The sequence below is a fragment of the Panthera uncia genome, chromosome A2 (genome assembly GCF_023721935.1).
Source record: "Panthera uncia isolate 11264 chromosome A2, Puncia_PCG_1.0, whole genome shotgun sequence".
Lineage (NCBI taxonomy): Eukaryota > Metazoa > Chordata > Mammalia > Carnivora > Felidae > Panthera > Panthera uncia.
In genome coordinates, this window is record NC_064816.1 from 111,259,342 (window position 1) to 111,287,189 (window position 27,848).

General features: G+C 35.6%; 1 protein-coding gene across 2 annotated transcripts in view; it reads left to right on the plus strand.

The window, feature by feature from the left end:
• The first annotated feature begins 441 nt into the window (after nucleotides 1-441).
• The window catches only part of STK31 (serine/threonine kinase 31), a 76,270-nt gene continuing 48,863 nt past the window's right edge, over nucleotides 442-27,848 (plus strand). Inside the window, exons 1-8 of one of the 2 annotated variants that reach the window (XM_049642923.1) lie at nucleotides 442-553; nucleotides 2,235-2,281; nucleotides 2,370-2,422; nucleotides 7,380-7,478; nucleotides 13,055-13,129; nucleotides 15,075-15,233; nucleotides 19,827-20,185; nucleotides 21,326-21,500. In XM_049642923.1, coding sequence (XP_049498880.1) covers nucleotides 495-553; nucleotides 2,235-2,281; nucleotides 2,370-2,422; nucleotides 7,380-7,478; nucleotides 13,055-13,129; nucleotides 15,075-15,233; nucleotides 19,827-20,185; nucleotides 21,326-21,500 — 1,026 coding nt within the window. In that variant the 5' untranslated portion in view covers nucleotides 442-494. The other variant, XM_049642925.1, reaches the window with a different exon arrangement.

The window sequence follows — 27,848 nt, forward strand, 5'->3', positions numbered from 1 at the left end:
CCCAACAGAGATAACTTTCAACTGTTGTGCAAAGTTTGCCACAAATAGGTGCATATAACAGCTAAGCTCTACTAATTTTTGTTCCTTATTGTCCCGAAAAAAGGCCGCAACAAGAGAAAGATCTGATGCCAAGGTTTGGCTGGGAAGTGCTTGTAAAGCTACTGATTTAAAAGTCACATTTCATTTACTTATTTTCCAACTTGTATAACAAATGTTGGGATTCTTCTATTTCGGTCGTTTTAAAATTTAAATCAATATGAGCAAATTAGTAGACTGTGGAATCCAAACCACTCTCTTCCGTCATTATTTGAAGCCTTGTAAAATTAACCTCCCACCTGCCAGCGCGCGTGGAGCGCGGAAGCTCAGGAATCCCTGCACTTGCAGCCTCTGTGCGCAGCGTTCCCTGTGCGTGGCCCCGCCCAGCACGCCGTGCCTCAGGCCCCAGGCTTTGGCGGCCACGTGAACCAAGCAGCGGCTCCCGAAAAGCCAGGGTGATGGCGCAGCAACGTGGGCGCAAGCGCAGTGCGGGGCCTGAGCGACCTAGGCACGCGTGGTAAGTCTCTCTGCACGTGCGCGACGGCGGGCTGACGGCAAGCCGCGGTGGCGGGCGGTGGAGGGCTGAGGGCCCAGCATGTGGGGTCAGGGGCACTTTTCTGGAGCTTCTGTGGTGGAAAGTGTGAGGTCAGTGGTAGTCTTTTTGGTAGGTGCGGTTGTAGCCGCCGCAAGGACCGTCTTTTCACCTCTGCTTGCCGTTTAGGGCTCCCGAGTATGGGGTAAGGCCCATTTCCCGGCCTTCCTTCGCCTTGGAGCCGCCCACCTATTTCTGAGGGTGCCGGGCACCCCCGGTTTTGAGTGCAGGGCTGCGAGGCGAAACCTGTTTACAAATAACTTGGGCCTACGTAGTCTCGGTGGAGATGGGGATTTGCAGGCCTGTTGTGGGGTGGAATTCTCTTTTCCCGCAAATTCTGTGCCATTTAAACTTCAAAATCCCTCAGAAAATAGGTGTCAAGGGGCAACCTGGACTCACTTATTCCGAGTTTTGCCACGAATTGGAGATTTGGAAGTGCCATCTGGTAATCCACTTTTGCTGGAAGCGGGTACAGCGTCGGTTTCTTCATAATCATCGCGGGAAAGTCTTTTTGACCCCTTTTAAAATCAGATTTTATGATGAACCATACAGCTTCTCGGCATTTCCAGATATTTTCAGTTTTACTAAATCTAAGCCAATGGCTTACAGAGAAATACAGTCTCTCTCAACATTTCATCTTGGTTTTACGACTTTTTGCTCTATTAAATAAAAAAGTATTTTTGACCAGTAGTGGAGGTAGGATACGTATTTTGAACACCTTTTCATGCAGCTTAATGTATGTGAAAAAACTATATAAGGTATAACAAAAACCAGAAGAATAAAAGTTTAAAATTTTTGACTTTTTTTTTTTTTAACCTGGGACAATTTTTCTCTTTCTGTAAGTACTTGAGGGAGCATTTGAAACTCTGGTGTAACACAGTTCTTCGGTAACTTTTAAAGCTCTTAAAAAGTCTGTTTTCTGTTTCCTTCCAAGAACTAACATTTATGTAAAGGGCAGTATTCTAGTATATTAATGATAAAGTTATAAACGAGTAGACATTTATTTTGAAATATTTTGGAGTTAGAACGTATAATATGAAATATAATGAAAATTATATATATAATGAAAATTAGTTTTGAAGTAATAGGCAAAATTTGATTTGATTTTGCAGTCTTTAATTGAAATATCTCTTCAAAAATAGAAATCACTGTATCTTTTAAATAAAATTGATTACCAGTCTGAAGCGTTTGGTCTCTATATATTTGTAGTGTTTCTTTTTGTTTGAATTGTAGAAGTCCTTTCCTTTTGGGAGGGCATCAATTTTTTTGAAAGAATATGCATATTGTTCTGAAGTATTGATTTATGTAACTGACTAGAATGTGTCTAGATATCTACTTCAGTGTAAATTTGTAAAATCTTGGCTAAAAGAGATAATTTCAAAAGATGGAGATTGTAGATGAAATTGCAGAGTACAGTATACTCAAGACAAGAATTATTGGAGAAAATCTCTCAGGTCATGTTTGATATAGAGGTTGGATTTTGATAACTTTATTTAGGAACAAAACATACTTGCAGGAATTTGAACATTATATAGTTTAGGCTTTCTTGACTTACTGTGAATGGACAGATTATTAGAACTTAATTTAAGGTATTGAATTGTTTCAGTTTTTCAGGAATTGCCCAGATGGATGAAGATACACATTACAATAAAGGTACTGACACTAAAAATTATTTTTGGATATAAGAGCTAGATAATCTTGATTAATTTCTAATTTTCTTTGCATTTTGATTTGGTTTTAGTTGAAGATGTGGTTGGAAGTCATGTGGAAGATGCGGTAACATTTTGGGCCCAGGTAAATAGCCTGGTTGATTTCTTTCCCCATCCCTTTCCTCCACCCACCCAGGTCCTGCTCAACAGAAACAAAAACAAAAACAAAAACCCCAGAATATAGATATCCTTGTCATTCTCAGTGCCTAATTATTGAACATTTAACACAAGCCATTTTTGGAAGCGCACTGGTTACAGCTGGGACTTACTACCTGAGTTATGAGTAGTATGCTTATAATGCACTGAGTTAAAAAAGAAAGAAAGCAGCAAGATTATAGTTGTGGTTTCAGAATTACACTCAATTTAACACCAACAATCTAGGCTGCATAAATTACTGAATGCACTAAGAAACTTGTATTTGTGAAGTTATAGCCCCATCTAGGGGTCTTTTATAAGATTGTTTCTTGAAAGATATTAACTTTTTAATGTAATTTTTTTTAATACTTTAACTTTGAATTTGACATATAATCTCTTTTTCATCATGAAGTTGGAAGCACTAGTGGAACATTTATAGTTTTCTATGGACTTCAAGTCAGATAAGTTTCCTTAGGTTTAAATATAAAGCAAAGTACCAAAATGCTTGTGTTCTAGAATTCAAAAAGGTGAATTCCTCTAATTACACAATTACTCACTAGTTTTTAATTTTGCGAACTACCCATAATATGGGAGGGAAAGGTATGGCATTTTTCTGTAAGAACTGCAGTATGAGAACTCTTTTGTGGTGGTGGAGTGAATTGGCAATATGGGAAATAGAATTTACGAGAAGAAAAGTTGTAGAAGAATTCGATTAACCACTGTTCTTATATCTATATAGAAAACACTGTGGAAGGGTGGTATTCATAGAAAACTTGTGGTAAATTTGTATTTCTGCTTATGCAAATATTTTCTGCTTATGCAAATATATTCTACCCAAATGTTTTATGCATGTTGTCTCTGTATTAATAGCAACTGTGTCACTCAACAATGTCCCAGATTAGATGATAGATATGTTTAAGCTCATAGCTTAAATAAGATTTTCTAGACCAGCACTGTCCAGTAGAAATGTGTGAGCCACATAAGTAATTTAAAATTTAGCAGACTCATGAAAACCTAAAAAGAAAGGGTGAAATAAATTTTAATATACTCAATATATCCAAAATATTTCAACACAGATATATTTATAAGTATTTTATTTTCCTTTTCATATTAAATTTTGAGATCTGATGTGTATTTTATTTATTTATTTTTTTTAATTTTTTTTTCAACGTTTTTTATTTATTTTTGGGACAGAGAGAGACAGAGCATGAACGGGGGAGGGGCAGTGAGAGAGGGAGACACAGAATCGGAAACAGGCTCCAGGCTCCAAGCCATCAGCCCAGAGCCCGACGCGGACCGTGAGATCGTGACCTGGCTGAAGTCGGACGCTTAACCGACTGTGCCACCCAGGCGCCCCTGATGTGTATTTTAGATTTACAGTATACTCTATCTCAAATCAGACTAGCTACATTTCAGGAGGGTATTGCCTATTGATCAGTGCAGCTGTAGACTTTGATTTCAGCTGACCTTTTTGTGAAGCTGTTGATTGAATTTGGAGTTATTATTTTTTAATTTTTAAAATTTATTTATTTATTTTGAGAGAGAGAACCAACAAGGGGGGGCAGAGAGAGGGAGACAGAGGATCCGAAGCAGGCTCCACACTGACAATGGAGAGCCTGATGTGGAGCTTGAACCCACGAACTGTGAGATCATGACCTGAGCTGAAGTCGGATGCTTAACCGATTGAGCCAACCAGGCACCCGAATTTGGAGTTATTATTTAAACCAGGAGTCAGCAAACTATTCCTGTAAAAGATTAGATTGTAAATATTTTTAAGGATAGTGGGCCATATAGTCTATAGTAACTATTCAACTCTGTCAGCTCTGCTGTTGTAGTGCAAAGGCTTACGAAGACAGTACATAGATGTGGCTGTGATCCATTAAAACTTTATTTACCAAAGCAAGTCGTGGAGGCCAAAATTTGCCAACCTCTGATATCAACCATGAAGTGGAGGCCTTGTAGAAATTTAAACATTTTAAGAAGTTATGAAACATGTCATAAATGTATGAAAAGATTAAGAGTTAAAGCTACTAATGGCATTCATATGAATTGAATGATTATTTCAAGAAGCAAATTATAAAATTTGACTGGAGTTGGAATGGGATATAAATAAAGAATAAATATTCACAAATATGTGGAGGCTGATCAAGATGAAGTTCTTCTCACCTATACTCTTTGTTTTTCTGACTCCATGGATTTCTGCCATATAGGCCACTTATATGAGAATTTTTGGTAGGCCAAGTGGAATGAGTAGCAGCTGAAGGAATCCTAAGTGGCTTTCACCTTTTTTTGAAAGAAAGATATTTCCTTATTTTAGTCATATAGCTACAAAATATTTTGTTGATATATTAACATATATGTACATTTAATTATTTATTTTGAAATAACTTTAGATTTATGGGAAGGTCATAAAATTAGTACAGAGTCTTTCTTTATACCCTTCATGTAGCTTCCAGTACTGCTAACATTTTACATAACCATAATACAGTTAAACAAAGCCAGATAATTAGCTGCAGCCTGTATTCAACTTTCAACAGTTTTTTCATTGTCTTTTTTTTTAAATTCCATTTTAAATTAAAAAAAATGTTTTATTTATTTTGAGAGAGTGTGAGCGCATGCATGCGTGAGTGGGAGAGGGGCAGAGAGAGAGAGGAAGAGAGAGAATCCCAAGCAGGCTCTGCACTGTGAGCAAGGAGCTTCACTCAGGGCTGGATCTCACGAACCTTGTGAGATCATGACCTGAGCCAAAATCAAGAATCGGATGCCTAACCAACTGAGCTACCCAGGTGCTCCCATCTTTTTTTCTAGTCTAGGATCCCTCATTGTATTTAGTTGTCATGTTTTTTTAGTTTCTTCTAACTTTGGTTTGTTCTTTTATTTATCCTTGTCTTTACTGATTTTGACATTTTTGATGAGTACTGGTCACTTATAGACTATTTCTCAGTTTAAAGTTTTGATGAGTACTGGTCACTTATTTTATACAACATCTCTTAGTTTAGATTTGTTTGATGGTTTTTCATAAATAGATTGGCTGTAATACTACAGAAATGATACTTTGTCCTTTCTAGTGCATTATCTTGGGGATTCATGATATTGATAAATCATTATTGATAATGTTAACCTTTATCCACTTGGTTAAGGTGCTATCTGCTGGGTTTCTTCACTTTAAAGTTACTGTTTTTCCTTTTGTAATTAATAAGTGTTTTAGGGGTGCCTGGGTGGCTCAGTCAGTTAAGCGTCTAGCTTTGGCTCAGATCATGATCTTATGGTTTATGAGTTTGAGCACTGTATTGGGCTCTGCACTGACAGTGTGGAGCCTGCTTGAGATTCTCTCTCCCCCCCCCCCCCCGCTCTGCCCCTCCCCCACTTGTGCCCTCCTCCCTCTCCCTCCCTCCCTCTCTCTCTCTCTCCCCCCCTGAAAATAAATAAATAAATAAATGTTTTAGAGGGAGATACATTAAGATTGTCTAGTTGTATTTCTCTTCAACTTTTCACCCACAAATTTTTATTATTTATTACTGTAGTCATTGTCTAATGATGATTTTTTAAATTTTTCGTATGCTTTCTGCATGTATTAATTGGAATTCTTCTGTGAGGAAGCGCTGTATCTTCTCCAATCATTTACTCAATTATTTAGGTTAATATGGACTCATGGTTATTTATTCCATGGGCTATAATACAGCACTATCACTACTTATTTTGTTGTTTACATTGTTGCAGCTTTGGGCATCAGGAGATTATTCACATAGGCTGTTGTGCCTTTTAAAACATATCCCCATTTATTTTTTGAGCATTTCTTTACTTTCTGGCATGACCAAAAATTCCAGGATCATCTTTTTCCCTATCTTCATCCTGGAATCCACTATTCTCCAGAACCCTGGTTCCTTTTATTGGAGAATGGTGTTTAGATATCAAGATCTGGGCACTAGTTGTGCTTTTTGCTGATGGAGTGTCATTGCTTTTAGGCCCTGTCAGCAGACAGAGCTGGAAAAAATATGTGTATAAAAATGTACACATGTACATATCTATATTTTTGTATCTTTTATATATGCATGTATATGCACACAAATGTGTATATATACACATACATACTATGAGTTCATATGAATATCTTCCAATTCTAATCTGACAGTGCAGGTTCATTTTAGCCTTCTTTCTTTTTTTTGTAACTTCTTTCCTGCTATCATTGTCTGTGGTATATTTACTTATTTGTTCGATCCTAGTATACACTTCAAAATTGTTAGCCCATACCCATGACAAATGAATTTACTAACTAGATGCAGTATTTGTGTATAGAGGATTATATACATTTAACTTTTTTTTTACATCTGTTTTATCCAACAACAAATATATGAGAAGACTCATCATTTGACCAAAATATGCTATCCATTTTGAACCATTAGATGTATAGTAAAATCCAGACACAATTGTTTATATTACATTTTAGGATTTAATAGTTTTTGCTTTCTTAGTTTGAATTCCAAGTAATTTGAACTCACTGCAAAGTAAAGATTTTCTAAAGCGTAGTACCACTTCTTAATAAAGAACTCATTTGAATTATGAAAAAATGTTACTGTAAGAATTTGATTTAATCTCTAATGCTCCAGAATCTTTTTTTAATGTTTATTTATTATGTTTTGAGACAGTGCATGAGTGAGGGAGGGGCAGAGAGAGAGGGAGTGAGAATTCCAAGCAGCATCTGTGCTGTTAGCGTGGGGCTTGATGTCCTGAACCGAGAGATCATGCCCTGAGCTGAAATCAAGAGTCCCAACGCTTAGCCAACTGAGCCATGTAGGTGCACCTTGAATGCTCCAAAATCTTTTAAGTAATGCTTAGTAGAACTCTCAGTTGTATAGCACTGTCAAATAATTTATTGAATTTTACACTATAGCTATTCTTCCTTCTAGAGTATCAGTAGAAATAAGGATATTATGAAGATTGGTTGCTCACTGTCTGAAGTTTGTCCCCATGCCAATTCAGTTTTTGGGAATCTTGATCCAAAGAAGGTGAGCCATATTCTCGGGTATAATTATTCCCTCTCCTGATGGCTTTCTTATGTCTTAGATTTTATAATTGTTGGAAGTTTTGATGTATTTGAAAAAGAGAGGCAACTTTTTAGAAGTGATATAAACTATAGTCATAATAAATTTATTCTTTCAAAAATACTATGGACTGTGTGCTCTTACGGTGGTAAGCTTTGAGTATACAATGGTGAACAAAACACAATCCTTGTCTTCGACACTGATTGGAAAAAAAATCTGTAAAAGTTATCTTTATGGAGAAAATTTTGATGATTTTTTTTCTTTTTTTTTAAAAATTGAGGTATAATTTACATACAGTAATGCACACAAGTCATAGCTGTACAGCTTAAAGAATTTTTACGCAGATCAAGATATAGTAATCACTCAGATCAAGATATGGTTCCCTCTTCCTGGAAAATTCCTGCAGACCCTTTCTCAGTCAATTCTTCATCAGTAGTCCTTCTAACAAGAAGTAATTATTCTGATTTCTGTCACTGAAAATTCACTTATCTGTTCTTAAATCATACAGTGTGTACTCTTTTGTGTATGTCTAGCTTCTTTCATTCAGCAGAATTTCTGAGATTCTTCCATATTATTGTGTGTATTGGTATTGGTAGTTGTTCTTTTTCAAGCTATGCAGTACTTGTATATACACCACTTGTAAATACACCACAGTTGATATGTTTGTTCTCCTTTGATGGCCGTTTGGATTGTTTGCAGTTTTTGGCTACTGTGAATTAATGCTACTATGAAATACTTACACAGTTTTTTGTTGGATGTATTAACTTTTTTATTTTCACTGCATACCTAGGAGTAGAATTGCTAAGTCATGGGGTAGGCATGTTTCACTTTGGTAGGTACTGGCCACAGTTTGGTGAAAGTATTGAACCAGTTTTTATTCTTACCAGCAAAGTATGAGGATTCTAGTTCCTCATTGTCCTCATCAATCCTTTGCATTGTCATTCTTTTAAATTTTAGCCATTTGGTGGGTGTAGTGTGGTGTTCTGATTTTATTTTCCTGAGTACAGAGCTTCACCATATTTTCATAGTTGTAGTTTTTCATAGGTTTTTTTTTTTCTTTTTTTTTTTTGAGAGAGAAAGTGCACATAGGGGTGTGGCAGAGGGAGAGAGAGAATGAATCTCAAGCAGGCCCCTATGCCCAGCACAGAGCCTGATGTGGGACTCTATCTTACAGCTGACCCTGAGGTCATGACCTGAACTGAAATCAAGAGTCGGATGCTTAACCAACTGAGCCACCCAGGCGCCCCACTATTTTCATAGTTTTATTAGCCTTTTGAATATCCTCTTTTGTGAAGTGCCTTTTTACATCTTTTCCCCATTTTCAAGGTTGTTTTAATTGATATGTAGGAAGTTCTATATATATTCATTACATAATTTGGATATGAGTCCTTTGTCTTACATGTGTATTGTTAGTATCTACTCCTTATCTGTGTCTTCCCTACTCACTTTCTTTATGTCATTTGTAGTCTAATTTATAATTTTTTTTTTTTTGGTATATACTTTTTGTTTCCTATCTAAGACCCCTTTACTTAACCCAAGGTCATGAATATATTCTATGTTTCCTCCCAACCCCTCAAGCTTTTATCTTTTGCATTTGGGGCTGTGGTTTACCTCCAGGAAAATTTTGGTTATGATGTGAAGTAGGAGTCAAATTTATTTTTTTTCCCATATGGTTATCCAGTTATGCCAGTATCACTTATCAAAACAGTCATCCTTTCTTTATTGAGTTGTACTGGAATTTTTGTTTTCAAAAATTCCAGGTGATTGTAAATGAGTGTTTTTGAAATAATAAATGCTTATATTCTTGGATATATCAATTTCTCTGTCAAAAATTTACCCTTTGGACATTTTTATAAGTACACAAAGAAAGGTGTTTTATGATTAATTGCAGTATTATTTGTAATAGGTAAAATGGAGATTAACTAAATATCTACTAGTAGTAGTAGTAATAATAATGGTAGCTGGCATTTATTGAATCTTATCCTTTTGAAACAGTGTTCTAAGCACTTTACACGTATTAGCTCATTTAGTCCTCATAGCATCCCTATGAAGCAGATGCTGTTATTTTATGTGTTTTTGAAAATTGAAGCATGGCTATGATAACTTTATGAAAGTCACCCACTAGTTTATAATGGATTAAGTATTCAAACTCAGAGAGCCCACCCCCTTAGATGTTAATCTGATACTGGAATAATTAATGAATTGTGGTAGATCCTTATTTTGGAATACTTCGTTATTTCAGACGCTGATACTATGGTAAAGTAAATGGAAATTTTAAGGAGGCACTTACATTTAAATTAAAATTTAAGGAGGCACTCTAACGTACACCTCAGAGTGAGTGCCTCTTTAAATTTTGGCCATGGGTGCCTTGTTTGCCTCACCCAACTCTAAGCTCTGTTTGTAAATAAGATCTCTTATTTAAGATCTCTATAGTTTAATATGGAATTAGGTGTATAAAATAGTGGATGTAAAATGAGCACATTTGTGTAAATAAACATATCCTAGCATATATGTAAAATTAGTGTAAGTGTAAAATTATTTTTAGGAGGTGTATGTTGAAGAGTGTTGGTAAGGAAGTCTTACTTTTTTTGATGTGCTTTGATTGTCTTTTAATAATGTGCCTCTATTACTTTTATTTTAAAATAATTACAACCCCGATGGCATATATAAAAATGTGTAAAAAGAAGAGATTAGAAGGAAGGAATGTAGGTTGGAGCTGAACATTAGAATGGTTAACTAGAATTTGTGAAATTCTAGGGTTTTTTTAAGCATCCTTGTAGCCTAGGACTGTGTTTACTAGTGTTATAAATTAAAATATACCCACTTTTCCTCTGTTGAATGCAAAATAAATTACTTGCTTTACAAAATACTCAAACTAGTTTCAATAATAGATTTCCTATTATAAATGATTACTCAGCCACTCTGGTTACTTATGAATGGATTATACTTTGTAAATTTTCCGAAGTGAATGAGTATCTGCCTTTCATCCTGTAGCTGGGTCATGGGCTATAAATAGTGGAGCTGTGAGAGGAGAAGATTGGTACCTGGCACAATGGGAGTGCATGTGTAGTTATGATAGTGTTTGAAAGTTATGAAAGTGTTGAAATTTCCTCAAGATAGAGTTGTATTTGTGCTGGTTTTTGTGATTATTCACACTAACAGAGTCAAAAACTTCAGATTCCTCAGCTTTGTTGGGTCCCAGCTCTATTCTTGGATACAAGTATCCCCACCTCTATGTACACTGGGTTGCAGTGATGCTCCATTTGTGTCACTTACTTAATATTGAATTTTTAATTATATTAGCATATTATTACAAAGTCTTAACTAAAGGTTAATGTGACCTTTTGCAGAGTTTGAAATTGGATAGGAGCTATTTTTGCTACTAAACCTTTTTGCTTGCTGAAAAATGAAGTAAGATGGTTGGGAGAATGTACCCTGCCATTTGTGCTCTCTGTTGCTCTCCAGTTTTTGAATGTTAGCTGAGGGAACCAGAGTTAAGTGCTAATTTCATACCTATCCTTTGTAATATTTGCTTTGTTAGATATCCATTGTGTTTCTGAATTGATTTGTACTTTGTTGCTTTGGGAAGTTGAGGACTTTTGTATTTCATACTGTATATATCTTTGCTTCAAAATCTGTGAATTTGTCTTACTTCAGAGTGATACACTTAAAATTAATATTTTTTATTTAAATGTTTATTTTTGAGAGAGAGTGAGAGAGTAAGCATGCCTGAGCAGGGGAGGGGCAGAGAGAGAGGGAGACAGAGGACCTGTCTCACGAAGTGGGCTTTGTGTTGACAGCAGAGAGCCCAATGCAGGGCTTGAACTCACGAACTGCACAATCATGACCTGAGCCAAAGTCGGATGCTTAACTGACTGAGCCACCCAGGCACTCTTAAAATTAATTTTACACTTCACTTAAGGCAGTGTTCCAACCTTTCATATGCCCTTTTAAGGTATTTTTTCTCTAATGAGTCTCCTCACCTCAAGACATATTAACACCATAGATACACTATTTATCTGTTTATGCTGTCAGATAGGTTTGAACTTTAGAGGGCTACAAACAATTGTAATATTGAAGACACCCCTCTCTTCCAAACGAGTTTTCACTTCCTTGAGAATAGTATTTACCCTGTTGAGAATGTATGATTAAAATGAATGATTTAAAATGGCTGTGTGGCTCAGTCGGTTGAGCATCCCACTCTTGGTTTTTGCTCAGGTCACAATCTCATGGTTCATTGAATGAAGCCCATGTTGGGCTCTGCACTGACAGCATGGAGGCTGTTTGGGATTCTTTCTCTCCCTCTCTCTCTGCCTCTCCCCCGCTCATGTGTGCTCTCTCGCTGTCTTTCTCTTGATTTCGAATAAGCTAAAAAAAAAGAAAAAAAGAAAGTCATTATCAACCTAGGGTGATTTTGTATCCCCCACCCTCACCCCCAGGTGATAATTTGGCAGTGTCTCGAGACATTTTTGGTTGCCACACCGGAGAGGGTGCTTCTTGGCATTGTAGGTGGAGGCTAAGGAGGATGCTGCTAACTATCCTACAGTGCACAGGATGGGAATGAGCCCCTGCCCCATCTTCCTGCCAAGGAATTATCCTGTTTGAAAATGTCAGTAGTACTAAGATTGAAAAATTGACATAAAGTATGTAAATTTTCCTTTGTTCTTTTTTATAATTTTTTTAAATGTCTATTTTTGAGAGTGAGCAAGTGAGAGAGATAGTGTGAGTGAGCAAGGGAGGTGCAGAGAGAGAGGGAGACACAGAATAAGAAGCAGGCTTCAGGCTCTGAGCTGGTAGCACAGAGCCTGACGTGGGGCTCAAACTCACGAACGCGAGATCATGACCTGAGCTGAAGTCAGATGCTCAACCGACTGAGCCACCCAGGCGCCCCTCCTTTGTTTTTATATTTGACATAATTAAATTAAAATATAAATTTAAAATAAAATTCAGTATTAAGAATATTATCTAATTTAATTTTATCCATTTAATAACACTAGAGTCCTTACATATAAAGTAAAAAGTGTAAAAATCTTTCTTGGCTGGTAGGATGTATGGATCCCACATGGTTGAGATTTATGGTATGTACTTGGCATCTTTATATTTTAAGAACAATTAATTGTACCAGTTTTGTCTTCAGACATTAAAATAGCATGATTTTAAGTCTTTGATGCGTATGCTTTTTTTTGAATTTTGTTTTTTATGTCTTTTTTTTTTTTTTTTTTTTTTGAGAAGCAAAATTGAATTATGGACTCTGAAATCAGATTGCCTGACTTTGAATTGTAGCTTATGAGTTTGGGGATATAATGGTGAACAGAAAGTATCTGCCTTTTACAGTTATTGTGAGAATAAAATAAGTTATTATATATAAGGTGCTTATTGCCATTTAGTAAAAGGCGAAAGATTTATGCGATCTGAAGAGAAACCAGAGTATCTTATTGCCATTTAGTAAGTGCTTAATAAATGCTAACCATTCTGATCTATGTAGCATACTTTGAATCATTAAAGTGCCAAATAATTTTACTTTCTTTTTCTCTTTATAGATTTATGGTGGATTATTTTCTGAAGATAAATGTTGGTACAGATGCAAAGTACTGAAAATCATCAGTGATGAAAAGGCAGGAGCAAGTGTTTCGGGTTTTTTTTGCCCCGAGTGACAATTATTTTGGTTCCAAAATTTGATGCTTTTATTTAGCCCTTCATTCCTTATACATAGTAGTAATAAGATCTGAAGATCTGGTTCAAATGAACTTATAAATTGATTAAAACATTTTTTTTTTTTTTTTTTTTTACCTAGTGAACACAAAGGAGTGAATTGCTTAAAAAAAATCCAGGTTAGATTCAGGAATATCCTTCTGAATTTAAGTTGTCATATAATCACTGCACATTGTCCTAGGATAGATTACATAATTTGTGAATGATTTTTGCTGACCAGTGGGCTCTTTGTGTCTCAGTTCTTAATCGTCACGTTTGGTTCTTGCTAAGTAACTTTAAAAGTTCATTCTATTAAGATTGAGTAGGAAAAGAACATTTGATCTACTCAAAAGAAGTTCTCTTTATCTTTTGCTTAGTTGATTTGCAGATTGTTAATGAAGATTGGCTTACTGCTTTTTCATGCTTTGGTTAAATGTGATGAATTTTCTTTGTGTTTAGCTATTTGATTTTTTTAAACTGAACTTGAGGGAGATTTTAAGGGGATTTGTGGAGATGAGATTCTGAATGGCTGTTTGATGGCAGTTACACATTACAGGCTGTGTAAAAGCATCTCTGTAGGCTTTCCTTTACTGTTTTTTTCCTGTATCTGCTTTACTGGAGTTAAAATATTTTCTTTTTTTTTTTTTTAACGTTTATTTATTTTTGAGACAGAGAGAGACAGAGGATGAACGGGGGAGGGTCAGAGAGAGGGAGACACAGAATCTGAAGCAGGCTCCAGGCTCTGAGCTGTCAGCACAGAGCCCGACGCGGGGCTAGAACTCACGGACTGCGAGATCATGACCTGAGCCGAAGTCGACTGCTTAACCGACTGAGCCACCCAGGCGCCCCTAAAATATTTTCTTAAATGTATATGTTTTATAAAATATTTTTCTTGGTGTAAAAGGATATGATAAGATAAAACAAATAATTCTCAGAGTAACTTAAAAAAAAAATCTCATGATTTATTACCATCACAGGTAATGGTTTATCTTGGTGAAATAGATCTTTCTAATTAGATGTTTTCCCCACAGTTTGACACCTGGAGATGATATATTGTGTTTGCTTTTGCTTTGGCTGTAACTTTTTAAAATTAAGGGGCAAGATGGCTTTGACCTCATGATAAACTCATTTTCTTTTTTACTTTCTAAATAGAGCTGGATGTGAGGGTGAATTTAATTCATATCCTAGGTCTAACACCTGGGATGGATTTAATTTTACCAAAGGAAGTTTGAGAATTTTGCCTTTCTTTTCAGGTGTTACTGTTTCCAACTTGGATTTAGAAGTGTTGATTGATTTTAACATTTGAGATAGGGGAGGCCATAAGCTTCATAGATTTGTTTATTTAAATATTAGCTGTTTCTTTACCTTTTTATTTATTATTATTTTTTAATTTTAGAGAAAGAGAGAGAGCATGAGTGGGGGAGAGGGGCAGAGGAGGAGAGAGGGAGGAAAAGATAGAGAGAAAGGGAGAGAGAGAATATCTTAAGCAGGTTCCACTCTCAGCATGGAGCCTGATGTGGGGCTCAATCTCACAACCCTGGGATTAAGACCTAAACTGAAATCAGGGGTACTGTCTGATAGTAGTACTGTTTGATACTAGTATAACTAGTTTGATAGTACTGGTTGATACTAGTATAACTAGTTAACTTACAACCAAACAGAAATCACTGGAATCTCATGAACTATGGATGGATTTTCTTTACTTTGGGGGTATTGTTTGAGCTCTTGTTTCTGAATACATTTTGTCAATTTGAGGTGAAAGGCTGTCTTGACTTACAGGTAATTAACAGAAAGCAGCAAATTGGTGGTTTCTTTGAAGATGTTTAATCTAAGTTCCCTTGTGTTAGTATTTGTCTAATTTTTTCTCAGTGTCTGGTGAGATATATTGACTATGGAAATACTGAAATTCTAAATCGATCTGATATAGTTGAGATTCCTTTGGATCTGCAGTTTTCTAGTGTTGCCAAAAAGTATAGACTTTGGGGACTACAGATTCCTTCTGGCCAAGAAGTTACCCAGTTTGATCAGGCAAGTCACAGATTTTTAATATTTTTGTTAATAGAGGTAAAGCTGTGTGGTTGAAACAAAATATAAATGTAGTTAAATTCTTCTAATTCTTTAATATTGAAGCCTGTATAAATTAGTGAAAAATATGAATTATAGAATGATTCAAAAACAATTATTTGTGCTCATCTTTGCCATGTAAACATTTGTGATGATCAGAGTGATATGTATGTGTATATATATTTACATAATAAGTGTAAATAGTTTCTTCTCATGTGAAAATTTAAGAGTCTCTTATGATGGAGAAAATGATAATATAATTATTGTTATCTTTTGCTTTTGAGAGAGTATTAAATAAGAGTGATCTTTAACCTAGCCCTGGCCATAAATACCACAAAAAGTGGAGTTGTGAATTAATCAGATTTTATCATTTTGGCAAGGGTTTATTCTGTTTGGTGTAGCAGTTGGCAATGATGTTCTGCTATCTAGATTCTAGTTTGTATTCATCCCATTAAATTTTGGATTAGTAGCCTAATTCTGGCAGATATTTCATAGTTTCAGGGGTAGTCTTAAATTCTACCTCTTTTTAAATCTCCTGTGCAGTAATGATGTTCTTTTGGTGGGTGTTACTGTTGTTGAGGAGATACTATACTGCTACGTAATCAGATTTATATTTTTTAACTTAGTAGCTCAAATAACATGTTAAAATGATTTAATCAATACCATGAGGAATAGTAAAATTCAGAAACCTATTTGCCTCCTTTTTTTTTTTTTAATTTGAGAACCTTGTAGGTTGTTGGGTGTAATTTTGTCTGCACTATAGTTACTTCGAAGAAACATTTCTGTACTTGGAACTTAAGACTTTCAGAAATACAGAGTAAAGCATAGATATTATTATAAATTGATAGCCCTAAGTTTCTGGTTTAAAATCTGAAGTTTATTATGTTTCCCTTTAATGCAGATGTTTTGACCAAGGTAGAGGCTCATCTTGAATTTCTTGCAAGCCTAGAAATTTATTGACCTTAGAATTCATCTGCTCTCACCTCATTATTTTACAAATAAAGAAATTGGCTCTAGAACAATTAGATGACTTATTTAAAGTCATAGGCTAATTATGGCTGAGCTAAGGCTGGAACTCAAGTCTGTTCTGTTCTCATAGTAAGATGATAAAAACTTTATGTTAATTGAAACAAACATGAATCAAGAATAAAAGGTCATTTTTAAAAGTTGGTTTTGGAACTGAGGAATAAACATTAGTTATTGGTAATGTTTTGTATGCTTCATAGGTTCTTTACAGGTGGTACTATTTGTGTTTGTATGTTTAAGTTCAATAAAAAGACTGTTGATTGGAGTTCAGCTAATTAGCAAACTGAATGTTTTCTGGAAAGAAATAGTTATTATTGAGTGTCTCTGCTCAAGAATCCCATGTCTAGCCATTAATTTTCAGTTTAAGGCTCAAATAAAATTTCCTGTATAATGTCTTTGCTAATACCCACCATCCATTCCCCTGCAGCTGTTTTAGTCACTCAGTGTATAAGGCATGCAGAGTTGTGGTCTTTTTCTTGCTCCACAAGATAGTGAGCTTGTAGAGATAAGACTGTCTTAGTAGAGAAAAGTATTTTATTTATTTTTGTATGCCTGATCTCCCTGCTCTTGCCTGTTACGTGTTAGATCACCATCCAATTTATCTAACATTTGAACAAATGAATAGTAGAGATTTAGTTAAAAAGAGAGAGACTTCCAGAGGGTGACCTTGGCACTAAAATAATACATTTTAAGCCAGTACTTTTATACCCATGTTATAACACAGTTGAAATTGATACTCAGAATGGTGGTTACAAATGCTGACGCTCAGCAGATTTATGCCCTAAATGCCTCCCTTGTTTTAAAAAATTTACATAGTATCAGGGAATGAGAGGTAGAGATTAGAATTTGGGTATAACAGATTAAAGGCCTTTTTGCCTGTTTTCTAATATATCCAGACAAGATTAGGTAGACTAAAGTAGAAAGAAAGTTATGCTTTCTTGTTTCTGAATAAAGCTTACCAGTTTGGGAAACAGAATGAAATATGTCTTAGAAAAATGACATCATCTTTTTAATCATTGAAAGCTCTGTGTTCTAAAACAATGACCAAATTTATTTAACAGGTAAATCTTATGCCTTTTAAATGCCTAAATATGTTTTGAAAATAAATATATCTCTTTCCAGCATGCAAGATTTAATGAGAACTGTAACACATTTCTCACTATAAAAATTAAATATTTGACATTTAAAAAAGAATATGTAGAAAATATATTTATGGTAAGTTATAATATTAAAACACCCATGTATCATCTACTGGGTCATTTTTTCTGTTAGTTAGAATTTAGGAGAACTTAGATTTTATTCCAAATTTAGGGTTCTGTCTTTGTGATTATAAATGATTCAGGGAGAATTTTGTTGAACAACTAATTGTTATTGGTGGCCATAACTAAAAGGAATTTGACTTCAGAGAAAAGTCTAAAATCAGATTTTTGCATAAAATATTCTAAGCAAGGAGTAGTATACCTTTGGAGCATTCAGCTTTAGGTAATTGGAACTTTTGTACAAAGTAGATTATTTCCATTTAAATCCATATGTTGCCCAAAGACAGAGTTACTTGATATTAAGAATTCTACATATTCCAGTAATAATATTCAGACACTGTCACTTCCATTAATATTGGTTGGGAGTGCAAGTTGTACTTGATTTTATTTTGTTTTTATTAAAATCTTTTTGTAATGTTTATTTTTGAGAGAGACAGAGCACAAGTTGGGGAGGGGCAGAGAAAGATGGAGACAGAGAATCTGAAGCAGGCTCCAGGCTCTGAGCTGTCAGCACAGAGCCTGATTCAGGGCTTGAACTCACAAATTGCAAGATCATGACCTGAGCTGAAGTCAGATGCTTAACTGACTGAGCCACGTGGGTGCCTCAGTTGTACTTGATTTTAGATAAATTTTCAGCATAAAGGGTTGAAACCAAGGGGTTTTGTATGAAAGAGGTTAATCCAAAACTGTGTTCTGATTGATCAAAATCTTAATCTGATATGTTTCTATGAGTTGTATTTTGAGTTTGTTAGCTTTGCTTGCTTCATCTCATTTATTGGTGATGGCTTTTTTTTTTTTTTAATGTTTATTTTGAAAGAGAGAGCAGGGGAGGGGTAGAGAGAGAATCCCAAGCAGGCTCTGTACTGTCAGCACAGGGCCAGACTTGGGGCTTGATCCCATGAACTGTGAGATCATGACTGGAGCAGAAATCAAGAGTCGGACACCCAACCAACTGAGCCACCTAGGTATCCCTCATTTGTTGGGGATGCCTTCTGAACCACCTTTGCTATCTATATTGGTATTCTTGGTAAATTCAAGCCTCTCAGGATGTGTGTATTTAAACATTTTGTGGTTTGAAAAATTGATAAAAACTGTGTTTTTATAAACTTAATATACTTTGTAATTTAGTTTGTGGATGCTTGATGATCCTTGAGCATATATAGTTTGCCTTCCTGTGCCCTTTCAGATATATTCTAGGTACAGGGTTTCTTAACTTGGGGTTAAAATGTATCACAGTGAAATAGTTTTCTCTGCATTTAAAAACATTTTTCAGAGGGGTATTCCAAAAGTTCCATCAGCCTGATAAAGGAGCCCATGGCTCAGAAAAGGTTAAGAACTTCTACACAGGTTTCACTTTTACTCTTCACATACACTTTTCTACTCTTCTATTGTATAGTTAAAAAAGAGAAGATAGTTACTTCCTACCAATGTTATTTAGTTTCTTGACATTTTTTTTTCTTTCTGTAGCTCCTCTTCCTCCTTGGACCTTGAAATTTTTTCTTTTCCCTCCCTCCTCCCCCTCTGCCGCCCCTTCCTTTTTTATTTAAATGTAGCCAGCTCATATTTTCTAGTTTTTAGTTTGGTCTTTATGCTCTTGTTACCTGGATTATTACTGGTATGATTTCCTTTTTTTATTTTTTTTCTCTCCTACTGTTGTCTTACTTTAAAACCAGAGTACCTAATTCTTTTTTTTTTTTTTTTTTTTTTTTTTAGATTTAATTTTTAAGTAATCTCTACATCCAAGGTGGGGCTCAAACCCACTACCCCAAGATCAAGAGATACATGCTCCACCCACTGAGCTAGCCATGCACCCATAACCAGAGTACCTAATTCTGATTCTAAAACTATTTTTAAAGTTTTGTTGAATTTGAGCCCCTTAACTAGATACCAGAATTCATTTTTATGTGCTGTACTCCTCAGGACACCATTTCATTTCATTGGGGCCAAAATGGTCAACACAGTCTGTTTGCTTTAAAACAACTATTCTAGGATATTTAATTGGTACACATTTAAAAATTTAAAATTTATAAATATGGCTGCCTATACAGGTGCTAGTTCTACTTCTGGAAAGGAAGATTTTATTAAGTGTGTAATTGGAATATATGCATACACATGCAGAAATATATTTGTGTACAGTCAACAACAAGGTAAGACTACTTTTATAGAGATTTCAGCATGATAGAAGTATGGTTGTTTGAAAAACTGGGTAGAAACAAAATAAACATGTTGGTGTAGTTGGTTTACCTCTTTTTTTCCTCCTCATCTTTCTTAGGGAAGAACCTTTCTGGGGAGCTTGATTTTTGAAAAGGAGATAAAAATGAGAATTAAAGCAACTTATCAAGATGGAACAGTTATTGCTCAGGCTGAGTATGGCAGTGTGGATATAGGGGAAGAGGTGGCTAAGAAAGGATTTGCGGAAAAATGCAGACTTACTTCCAGCACTAACATCTGTGAGGAAAAAAAATCAGATCCTGGTCAGCTTGTCCTCAGGAACCTCAAAAGCCCCATTCCTACATGGGGACACAGATCAAACCAGTCAGCCTTTAGCCGACCAAAGGGGCGTTTAAGTGGGAGGATGATTCTGGACTCGAAGAATGAAAATGATGCAGGAAATCATGTGACGTTTCCAAAGTAAGACTGTTGTGGGGATTTTAGTCTTAACCTAGTTTCTAATTCATGGTAGAAGCTCTTGTCATAGTAGAAGGAAGGCTTATGTTTTGGAGTCCTCATCTACATGTCAGTGATTTTGAGGGATGATACTCATTTCTATTTTTCTCAAACATGTATTCCTCTCTGTTTTAGCAGGAATATTTTCATTAAAAGCCACTTTGAAAGAAAAGTCGTTTCTCAGTTGTTTAAAGTTCACATACCAACTCCTCATACTAATTCTTTTGAATATGTTTATCAAAAATAAAAATCTGTCCCTAAATCTGAATTATTTGGGCAGGGCCAGAATTTCAGTTAAACTTTGAAGTTTTCCTATGGCTTTAAGAATATTTTAATGGATTTCAGGGAATTGCCTTTCCTTTTTAACAAAAGAGAAACTCTTTGTTCTTCCTGTGATAGCTTACTGTGGTAAAATTTGATTATTATAAAGGGAATTCACTTTTTAGTGAATTTTAAACTTTTTGAATTATAAACTTGAAGCAGAAAGCCAGGTTTAATGTTTGTAAGTATCACACCATTTGTATACTTCTGTGTAATGATCCAACAACTGGAGTGGGGTTGATGGGGAGGAGGAATTGGAAGAAACTGATATAGAATGCACTTTACTGTATTTGCCTGAGTTGATATTGCTACAAGGCAGTTGGAATATATTTGAGTGTTGGTAGCATTGTTTTTGAAGTGTGACCTTAGTTATAAAACCTAGTTTGCATTAAAATATTTTATAATGTTGAACTAGATAAAGGTTAAAAAAAATTTTTTTAATGTTTATTTATTTTGGGAAGACAGAGAGACAGAGTGCAAGCAGGGGAGGGGCAGAGAGAGAGGGAGACACAGAATCTGAAGCAGGCTCCAGGCTCCGAGCTGTCAGCATTGGCCCGACGCAGGGCTTGAACCCACAAAGCAGAGGATCATGACCTGGGCTGAAGTCAGATGCTTGACTGACTAACCCACTTATGTGCCCCAAACTAGATAAAGGTTTTAAATTAGTTTTCAAAATTAACTTAAGGTATAGTGTGGTATAAAAAGTCTAGGATGATTTAGTTTATGATCTCTGTCAGCCTTACACAATTTGGTTTTTAAAATGAGTGAATTTGTTTTTAATAGGGACAGTTTGGCTGTTGGAGACTTTAATCTAGGGTCTAATGTCAGCCTGGCAAAAATTAAGCAGGACCAGAAACTGATTGAAGAAAATGAAAGGCTTAAAACAGAAAAAGAGGTTCTTCTTGAAAGTTATAAAACTTTAGAATCCAAAGTAGAACAGACCATCCAGGAGCTGCAGGTATGGTATGTTCACTGGTATAAGGTAAAGAATGACCAGCTAGGAAATCTGTGTACTCCTCTGCTCTTCTTTGTTTAATTTTCTGTTACTTTGTGTTGTCTTCCTTTTCTCTCTCCCTTCTCTCACTCTGTCCTTTCTTTATATTTGTTTACAGATGAAATTTTGTCTTACACTCCAAACTAATCATCTTTGGATTTCATTGAATGTTTGAAGGACTAATTAATAATTTCTCATTTACATTTCCTTTTATGTTTTTTAAAAAAACTTAACTATGAGAAATTTCAAACATTCCAGAAGGAGAGAGAGAATTGAATAATTGATCCTGTGTACTCATCACTTAATTTTACAATTATTAAACACATGGGCAATCTTTTTTAAAAAAAATCTGTACTTCCTGAGTTATTTTATTTTTTAAAGTTTATTTCTTTTGAGAGAGAGAGAGAAAGCACAAGCAGGGAACGAGCAGAGATAGAGGGAGAGAGAGAAAATCCCAAGCAGGCTCTGCACTGTTGGGCCTGAGCCACCTAGTTACTTCCTCCTGAGTTATTTTAAAACAAATCCTATTCATAATATTCTACTGTATATGTTTTAGTGTGTATCTCTAGTTGGAAATAATTTCAAAAAAGACAACCATTATACTGTTCACACTTACAAATTAACCGTCATTCTGTAATATCTTTTAATATCCAATGTTCAGATTTCTTGGATTTCTATGAATGCTCTTTAGTTTCCTCCACTCAGGATCTCAGTCAGGCCTATGCATTGCATTTTGGATGATAAGTCTCTTTAAATTGCTTAATCTGCATCCTTGGCGTTGCTTAAGAGGCTCCTTTATCTCCATCTATTTCCTTTTATGGTAGTTAGGTCTCAAGGTTTGCTTAGATTCAGGGCATTTTTTCCCCTAAGAATACTGTGTATTTTTTAAATGTGTACATTTTTTCTAATGTCCGTTAGAATAAATGTACACTAAATGTACTATTCCAACACTGTTTCTACAGTTCACATCACCACCTGGATGTCTGTCCTGCATTTCGTTTGTGACACTAAATACCAGGAGTTGGCACAGACCCACAAGTTAAGGACTCGGTCCCATAAGACTTCTGTTTCAGATACCAGCCATGATCATGTCCCCCAGCTACCCCACTTCTGCCTATAAATTGAGGGTTCCTATGATCCCTACTCTCTTTGTTCAATAATTCACTGAAACAACTCACAGAATTCAGGAAGGTGCTATACTTATGATTACAGTTTTATTATAAAGAATATAATGCAGGAACAACCAAATAAAAGGAAGAGATGCACCGAGGATGTTATGATGAGGGTGGAGGTGGGTGGGGTAGGGGAGCAAGGGTATTTTATTTTAGCTTGCCACTCTCCCAGTACATTGGTTCACCAATCTGGAAGTTCCCTAAAATCTAATTATTATTATTTTAAAGTTTATTTATTGAGGGGAGAGGGGCAGAGAGAGAGTGGGAAAGAGAATCCTTGGGATTCTGAACAGAGTGGGGCTTGATCCCATGAACCGTGAGATTGTGACCTGAGCTGAAACCAAGAGTCAGACACTTTACCAACTGAGTGAGCCACCAGGCACCCCTGGATTTTTTTTTTGTTTGTTTGTTTTTTGTTTTAATCAGGGTTTTGTTAGGCTCAATAAATCAATGGTCAGCATTGGTAACTGAACTGAATTTTCAGCCGTTAAATCCATAAACCCATATCCATAGGGAGCTCTGCCTCATAAATCCATAAATCTTGGGTTCTAACTATTATAAATACTATTCATTTATCTAGGGACATCCTCCTAAGGGCATTTCAGAGATAAGAACTCTTCCTCTTAGAAAATAGTCTGTTTTCTTTAGAAGTCTAATTGACAAGGAGATTAATCACCTGCCTTTTATTTCTTTTCTCTGAGTGTGTTCCTCTGTCCTTTTCCATGAAGACTGTAAATGGATTAAAGGCCATTTACTTTACCTACTCAACATTAAAAATGTTTAGTTCAACTTTGTAAAGTTCCTTGGTGCCTCCTTATAGTCTGTTCTCTTCCTCCTACCCAAGGCAACCACTATTCTGATTTATATCACCATAGTTTAGTTTTAGTCTTGTACTTTATATAAATGGAATATTCTGATATATACTCTGTTGTGTCTGGTTTCATTAACTCAACATATTGTTTGTGAGATTTATCTATGTCGTGTGTATTAGAAGTTTGTTCATTTTTTATTGCAGAGTAGTATTCATTGTAGCAATATACCACAGTTTGTATTTAGGTTGTTTCTGGTTTTAGTTGTTATGAATGAAACCACTGTGTACTTACTTTTGTACACCTCTTTTTGTGGACATATGAATTCACATATTTTGGATTACAAAGATTCTTTCCTCAGCCATGTCCAGTCTACTGATAAGTGCATCAAAATGGTTCATTTCTGCTATAGTGTTTTTGATCTCTTGCATTTCTTTTTGTATGTTTCTTAGAATTTCCATCTCTCTGTTTATAGTGGCTGTCTGTTCTTGCATGCTGTCTACTTTATGTGTTAGAGCCCATAGCATATTAATAATACCATGTTTAAAATTTCTGGCCTGACAGTTTGAGTATCTGCCCATGCCATGTCTGAGTCTGATTCTGATTCTTGCTTTATTTTTTCCAAATGTGTTTTTTTGTCTTTTACTATATATTGTAATTTTTTATTGGTAGTTGGGCATGATGTCCTGAGTAAAGGGATTTGCTGTAATCAAGCCTTTAGTAATGTGGTGATAAGGTGTGGGGGAGGAAGGAGCATTTTATAGTCCTCTGTCTCTGGACTTTGAATTTCACACAAGCTTCCCCCCACCGCCCACCCCTTTTAGGTAGGACAGGGTGGCTAGAGTGGGCTAGAGTTGGGTATTTTCCTTCCCTCAGGTTAGTCTCTGATAAAACCCCAGCAAGTTAGGCTTGGTTTAAATAGTTTCCATGAGGGCAGATCTTGTTAAGAATAGAATACTCTGGCATATTTCAAAATGGTTCCTTTTCCCCTTTCCCTGGGAGCTTGAGGGGACTTTTTAATATTTATATTATGAGAACCTGGTAGAGACTCACAAAACAGATGGACATCCTGATGACAGTTTGCCTGGAGTTTCTAACTCCAGGTTGTTCACCTTGAGCCTTCAGCATTTGTCAAAGTTGAGGTGTACCTATACCAGACTGCTTCCCTCAGAAGTTTCTGCTCTAGTTAAGTTGTGGATGGCTTTTATTTGCCTGTCTCTCTAGTTTTGGGGGTAGCGGTTTTGCCCTGTGACCTCACCTCATGTAAAGTTTCAAGACTTGTTGCTGTTTCAGTTTATTTAGTTTTTTTTACTTGTTAAGATGGTGTGGTGATTTCTAGGCTTTTTACATGCTGGACCAGAAATGTGAAGTTTTTAGTGTTTTCAAAGAACTGATTTTTGGATCTCTTGGTTAAAAACATTTTTTTAATGTTTATTTTTATTTTTGAGAGAGAGACAGTGCAAGCAGAGGAGGGGCAGACAGAGAGAGGGAGACATAGAATCTGAAGCAGGCTCCAGGCTCTGAGCTGTAAGTACAGAGTCCTATGTGGGGCTTGAACCCATGAACGACGAGATCATGACCTGAGCTGAAGTTGGACACTTAACTGACTGAGCTACCCAGGCATCCTAGATCTCTTGGTTTTTTAATTTATTGTTTCTTTTGTATTGATTTCTTTGCTTTATGATTGCCTTTCTTCCTCTTTAATTTGCCCCTCTAGTTTCTTTAGATGGAAATTGATACCATTTTTTAAAATCTTTTGTTCTTTTATAACATTTAAAGTACTTTTAAAAAAATTAAAAAAATTTTTTTTCATCTTTATTTTTGAGATACATAGACAGAGTGCAAGTAGGGGAGGAACAGAGAGAGAGGGAGACACAGAATCCGAAGCAGGCTCCAGGCTCTGAGCTGTCAGCACAGAGTCTGATGCTGGGCTTGAACTTGTGAACTGTGAGATCACGACCTGAGCGAGATCATGACCTGAACCAAAGTCAGACATTTAACTGACTGAGCCACCCAGGTGCCCCGAAAGATACTTCCTTTTAAGCACCACTTTATTTGTAGCCCACAGATTTTGATATTTTGTTTTTTATTACTTAAACATTTTTATTTTTTAATTTAATTTATTTTACTAGCTGTGTGATTAAAAAAAAATTTTTTTAATGTTTATTTATTTGAGAGACAGAGAGACAGTGTCTGAGCAGGGGAGGGGCAGAGAGAGAGGGAGACACAGAATCCAAAGCAGGCTCCATACTCTGAACTGTCAGCACAGAGCCTGACCCAGTGTTTGAACTCACAAGCTGTAAGATCATGACGTGAGCTGAAGTTTCACACTCAACCAACTGAGCCACCCAGGTTCCCCTAAACATGTTTTTAAAATTATTTTGTGATATTTTTGAATTATGAATTATGTTGCCTAATTTTAACATATTTGGAGATTTCCCCCCAATTAATTTGGGGGAAATAGTTAATTTTTTGGTATCAGAGAGCATACTCTATGATTTCAGTTCTTTAAAATTTATTGTATTTGCTTTATTACCCAGCATATGGTTTGTCTTTGGAAATGCTCCTTGTACTTTAAAAAGTTGTGTGTATTCTATAGTTGTTGGGTAGAGTGTTTTATAAATGTTAGGTAGTTCGAATCAGTTGATAGTGTTGTTGAAGTCTTTTGTATCCTGACTGATTTTCTGTCTATTTGTCTGATCCATATCCAGGGAGGAGTGTTGAAATCTCCAAATATTATTGTGGTTTTGTCTGTTTTCTCCTTTTTTGTTAAGTTTTACTGTGTGAATTTGAAACTTTGTTATTAATTGCATACACATTTAGGATTGGTGTGTCCTCCTGATGAATTGACTCTTCTTTATGCAGTATCCCTGGGAATGTTTCCTGTGTTAAAGTCCACATTGCCTGATATTAATATAGCCATGTTTGCATGGTATATCTTTTCCATCCTTTAATTTTTACCCTTTTATGTCTGATTAGTGTGTCTTAGCATATAGTGGAATGTAAGCTTTTTTATCCAGATTGATAATCTCCTATCTTTTAATTGGAATGTTTAGCTAATTTTCATTTAATGTGATTATTGATGTGGTTGGGTTTAAATTTGACATATTTTCTGTTTGTCTTGTTCTTTGTCTTAAAAACCATACTGTTTTTATCTGAGTTCTATTTTTTTATAAGTGGATTAATAATAAATTCAAGATGTTTGAGTTTAATTTCACAGTTTTTTTAGATATAAATGATTCTTTCCCTCATATTTTATAGTTCTCATCCACATATAATTCATTAGCAGCTTGTGTTAAAGATTTGTTTTAATGTAGTCTTTGTAAATCAGTAAGCACATTTTCAAAGACTTAACTACTTTTTATTTTCCCACTTCTATTTCTTATGTTTATGCAATTTTGGAGTAATTATAAGAACAATTCCAGTAGTTGTAAACAGAGTTAAGAACAAACATAACTGATTCTTCATGGTCTCCTGCTCAACAAATGAGAGCAGAAGGGCATGAGCATACCTGAGTGTAGCATATTAGTAATAAACATTCAGTATATGCTGGTTCTCTCTTTCTTTTTTTTTCTTCAGTTTTTTAAATGTTTTATTTTATTCTTGAGGGAGAGAGACACAGTGTGAGTAGGGGAGGGGCAGAGAGAGAGGGAGACACAGAATTTGAAGCAGGCTCCTGGCTCTGAGCTGTCAGCACAGAGCTCGACGTGGGGCTTGAACCCACAAGCTGTGAGATCATGGCCTGAGCTGAAGTTGGTCGCTTTACTGACAGAGCCACCCAGGCGCCCCCTCTCTCTTTTTATTTAACCGAAGAGCATGTTGTTCAAATACTGAGTAATATTTCTATGTTTAACCGTATAATATCTGGTATGTAGTATAACTGGAATAAAACTGCCAGATCTTTATATTATTGCTCTGTATGTTATTTTGGATGATTATGGTAGACATGTATTTGAGATACCACTCAGAATCAGGGAGTTTAATCTAGTTTGGGTCAAGCAAATAATGTTTTTGATTCTTTTGTAATGTAGAATGACATAAGACTTTGTCAGAAAATAAATTGTCATTGAGAATCATTGGGTTTCTATGGGGATCTTTTACTTATCTTTTTAAAATTTAAGTGTTAAGACATATATTATATGAAATTTGTTTCTGTTTGGATTATTAGGATGAATCCTAATCTGACTCAATGAATGAGTCCCTAATCTGTGTGAAGGCAGAAGCCTGGAATATATTATCTTTTTCAGATCCCAATTTATAGGGAAGTCAGTTGTCCTCTGGCTTAACATTAAAAAAATTCTTTTAAAGTAATTTCAGTGCCCAAAGTGGGG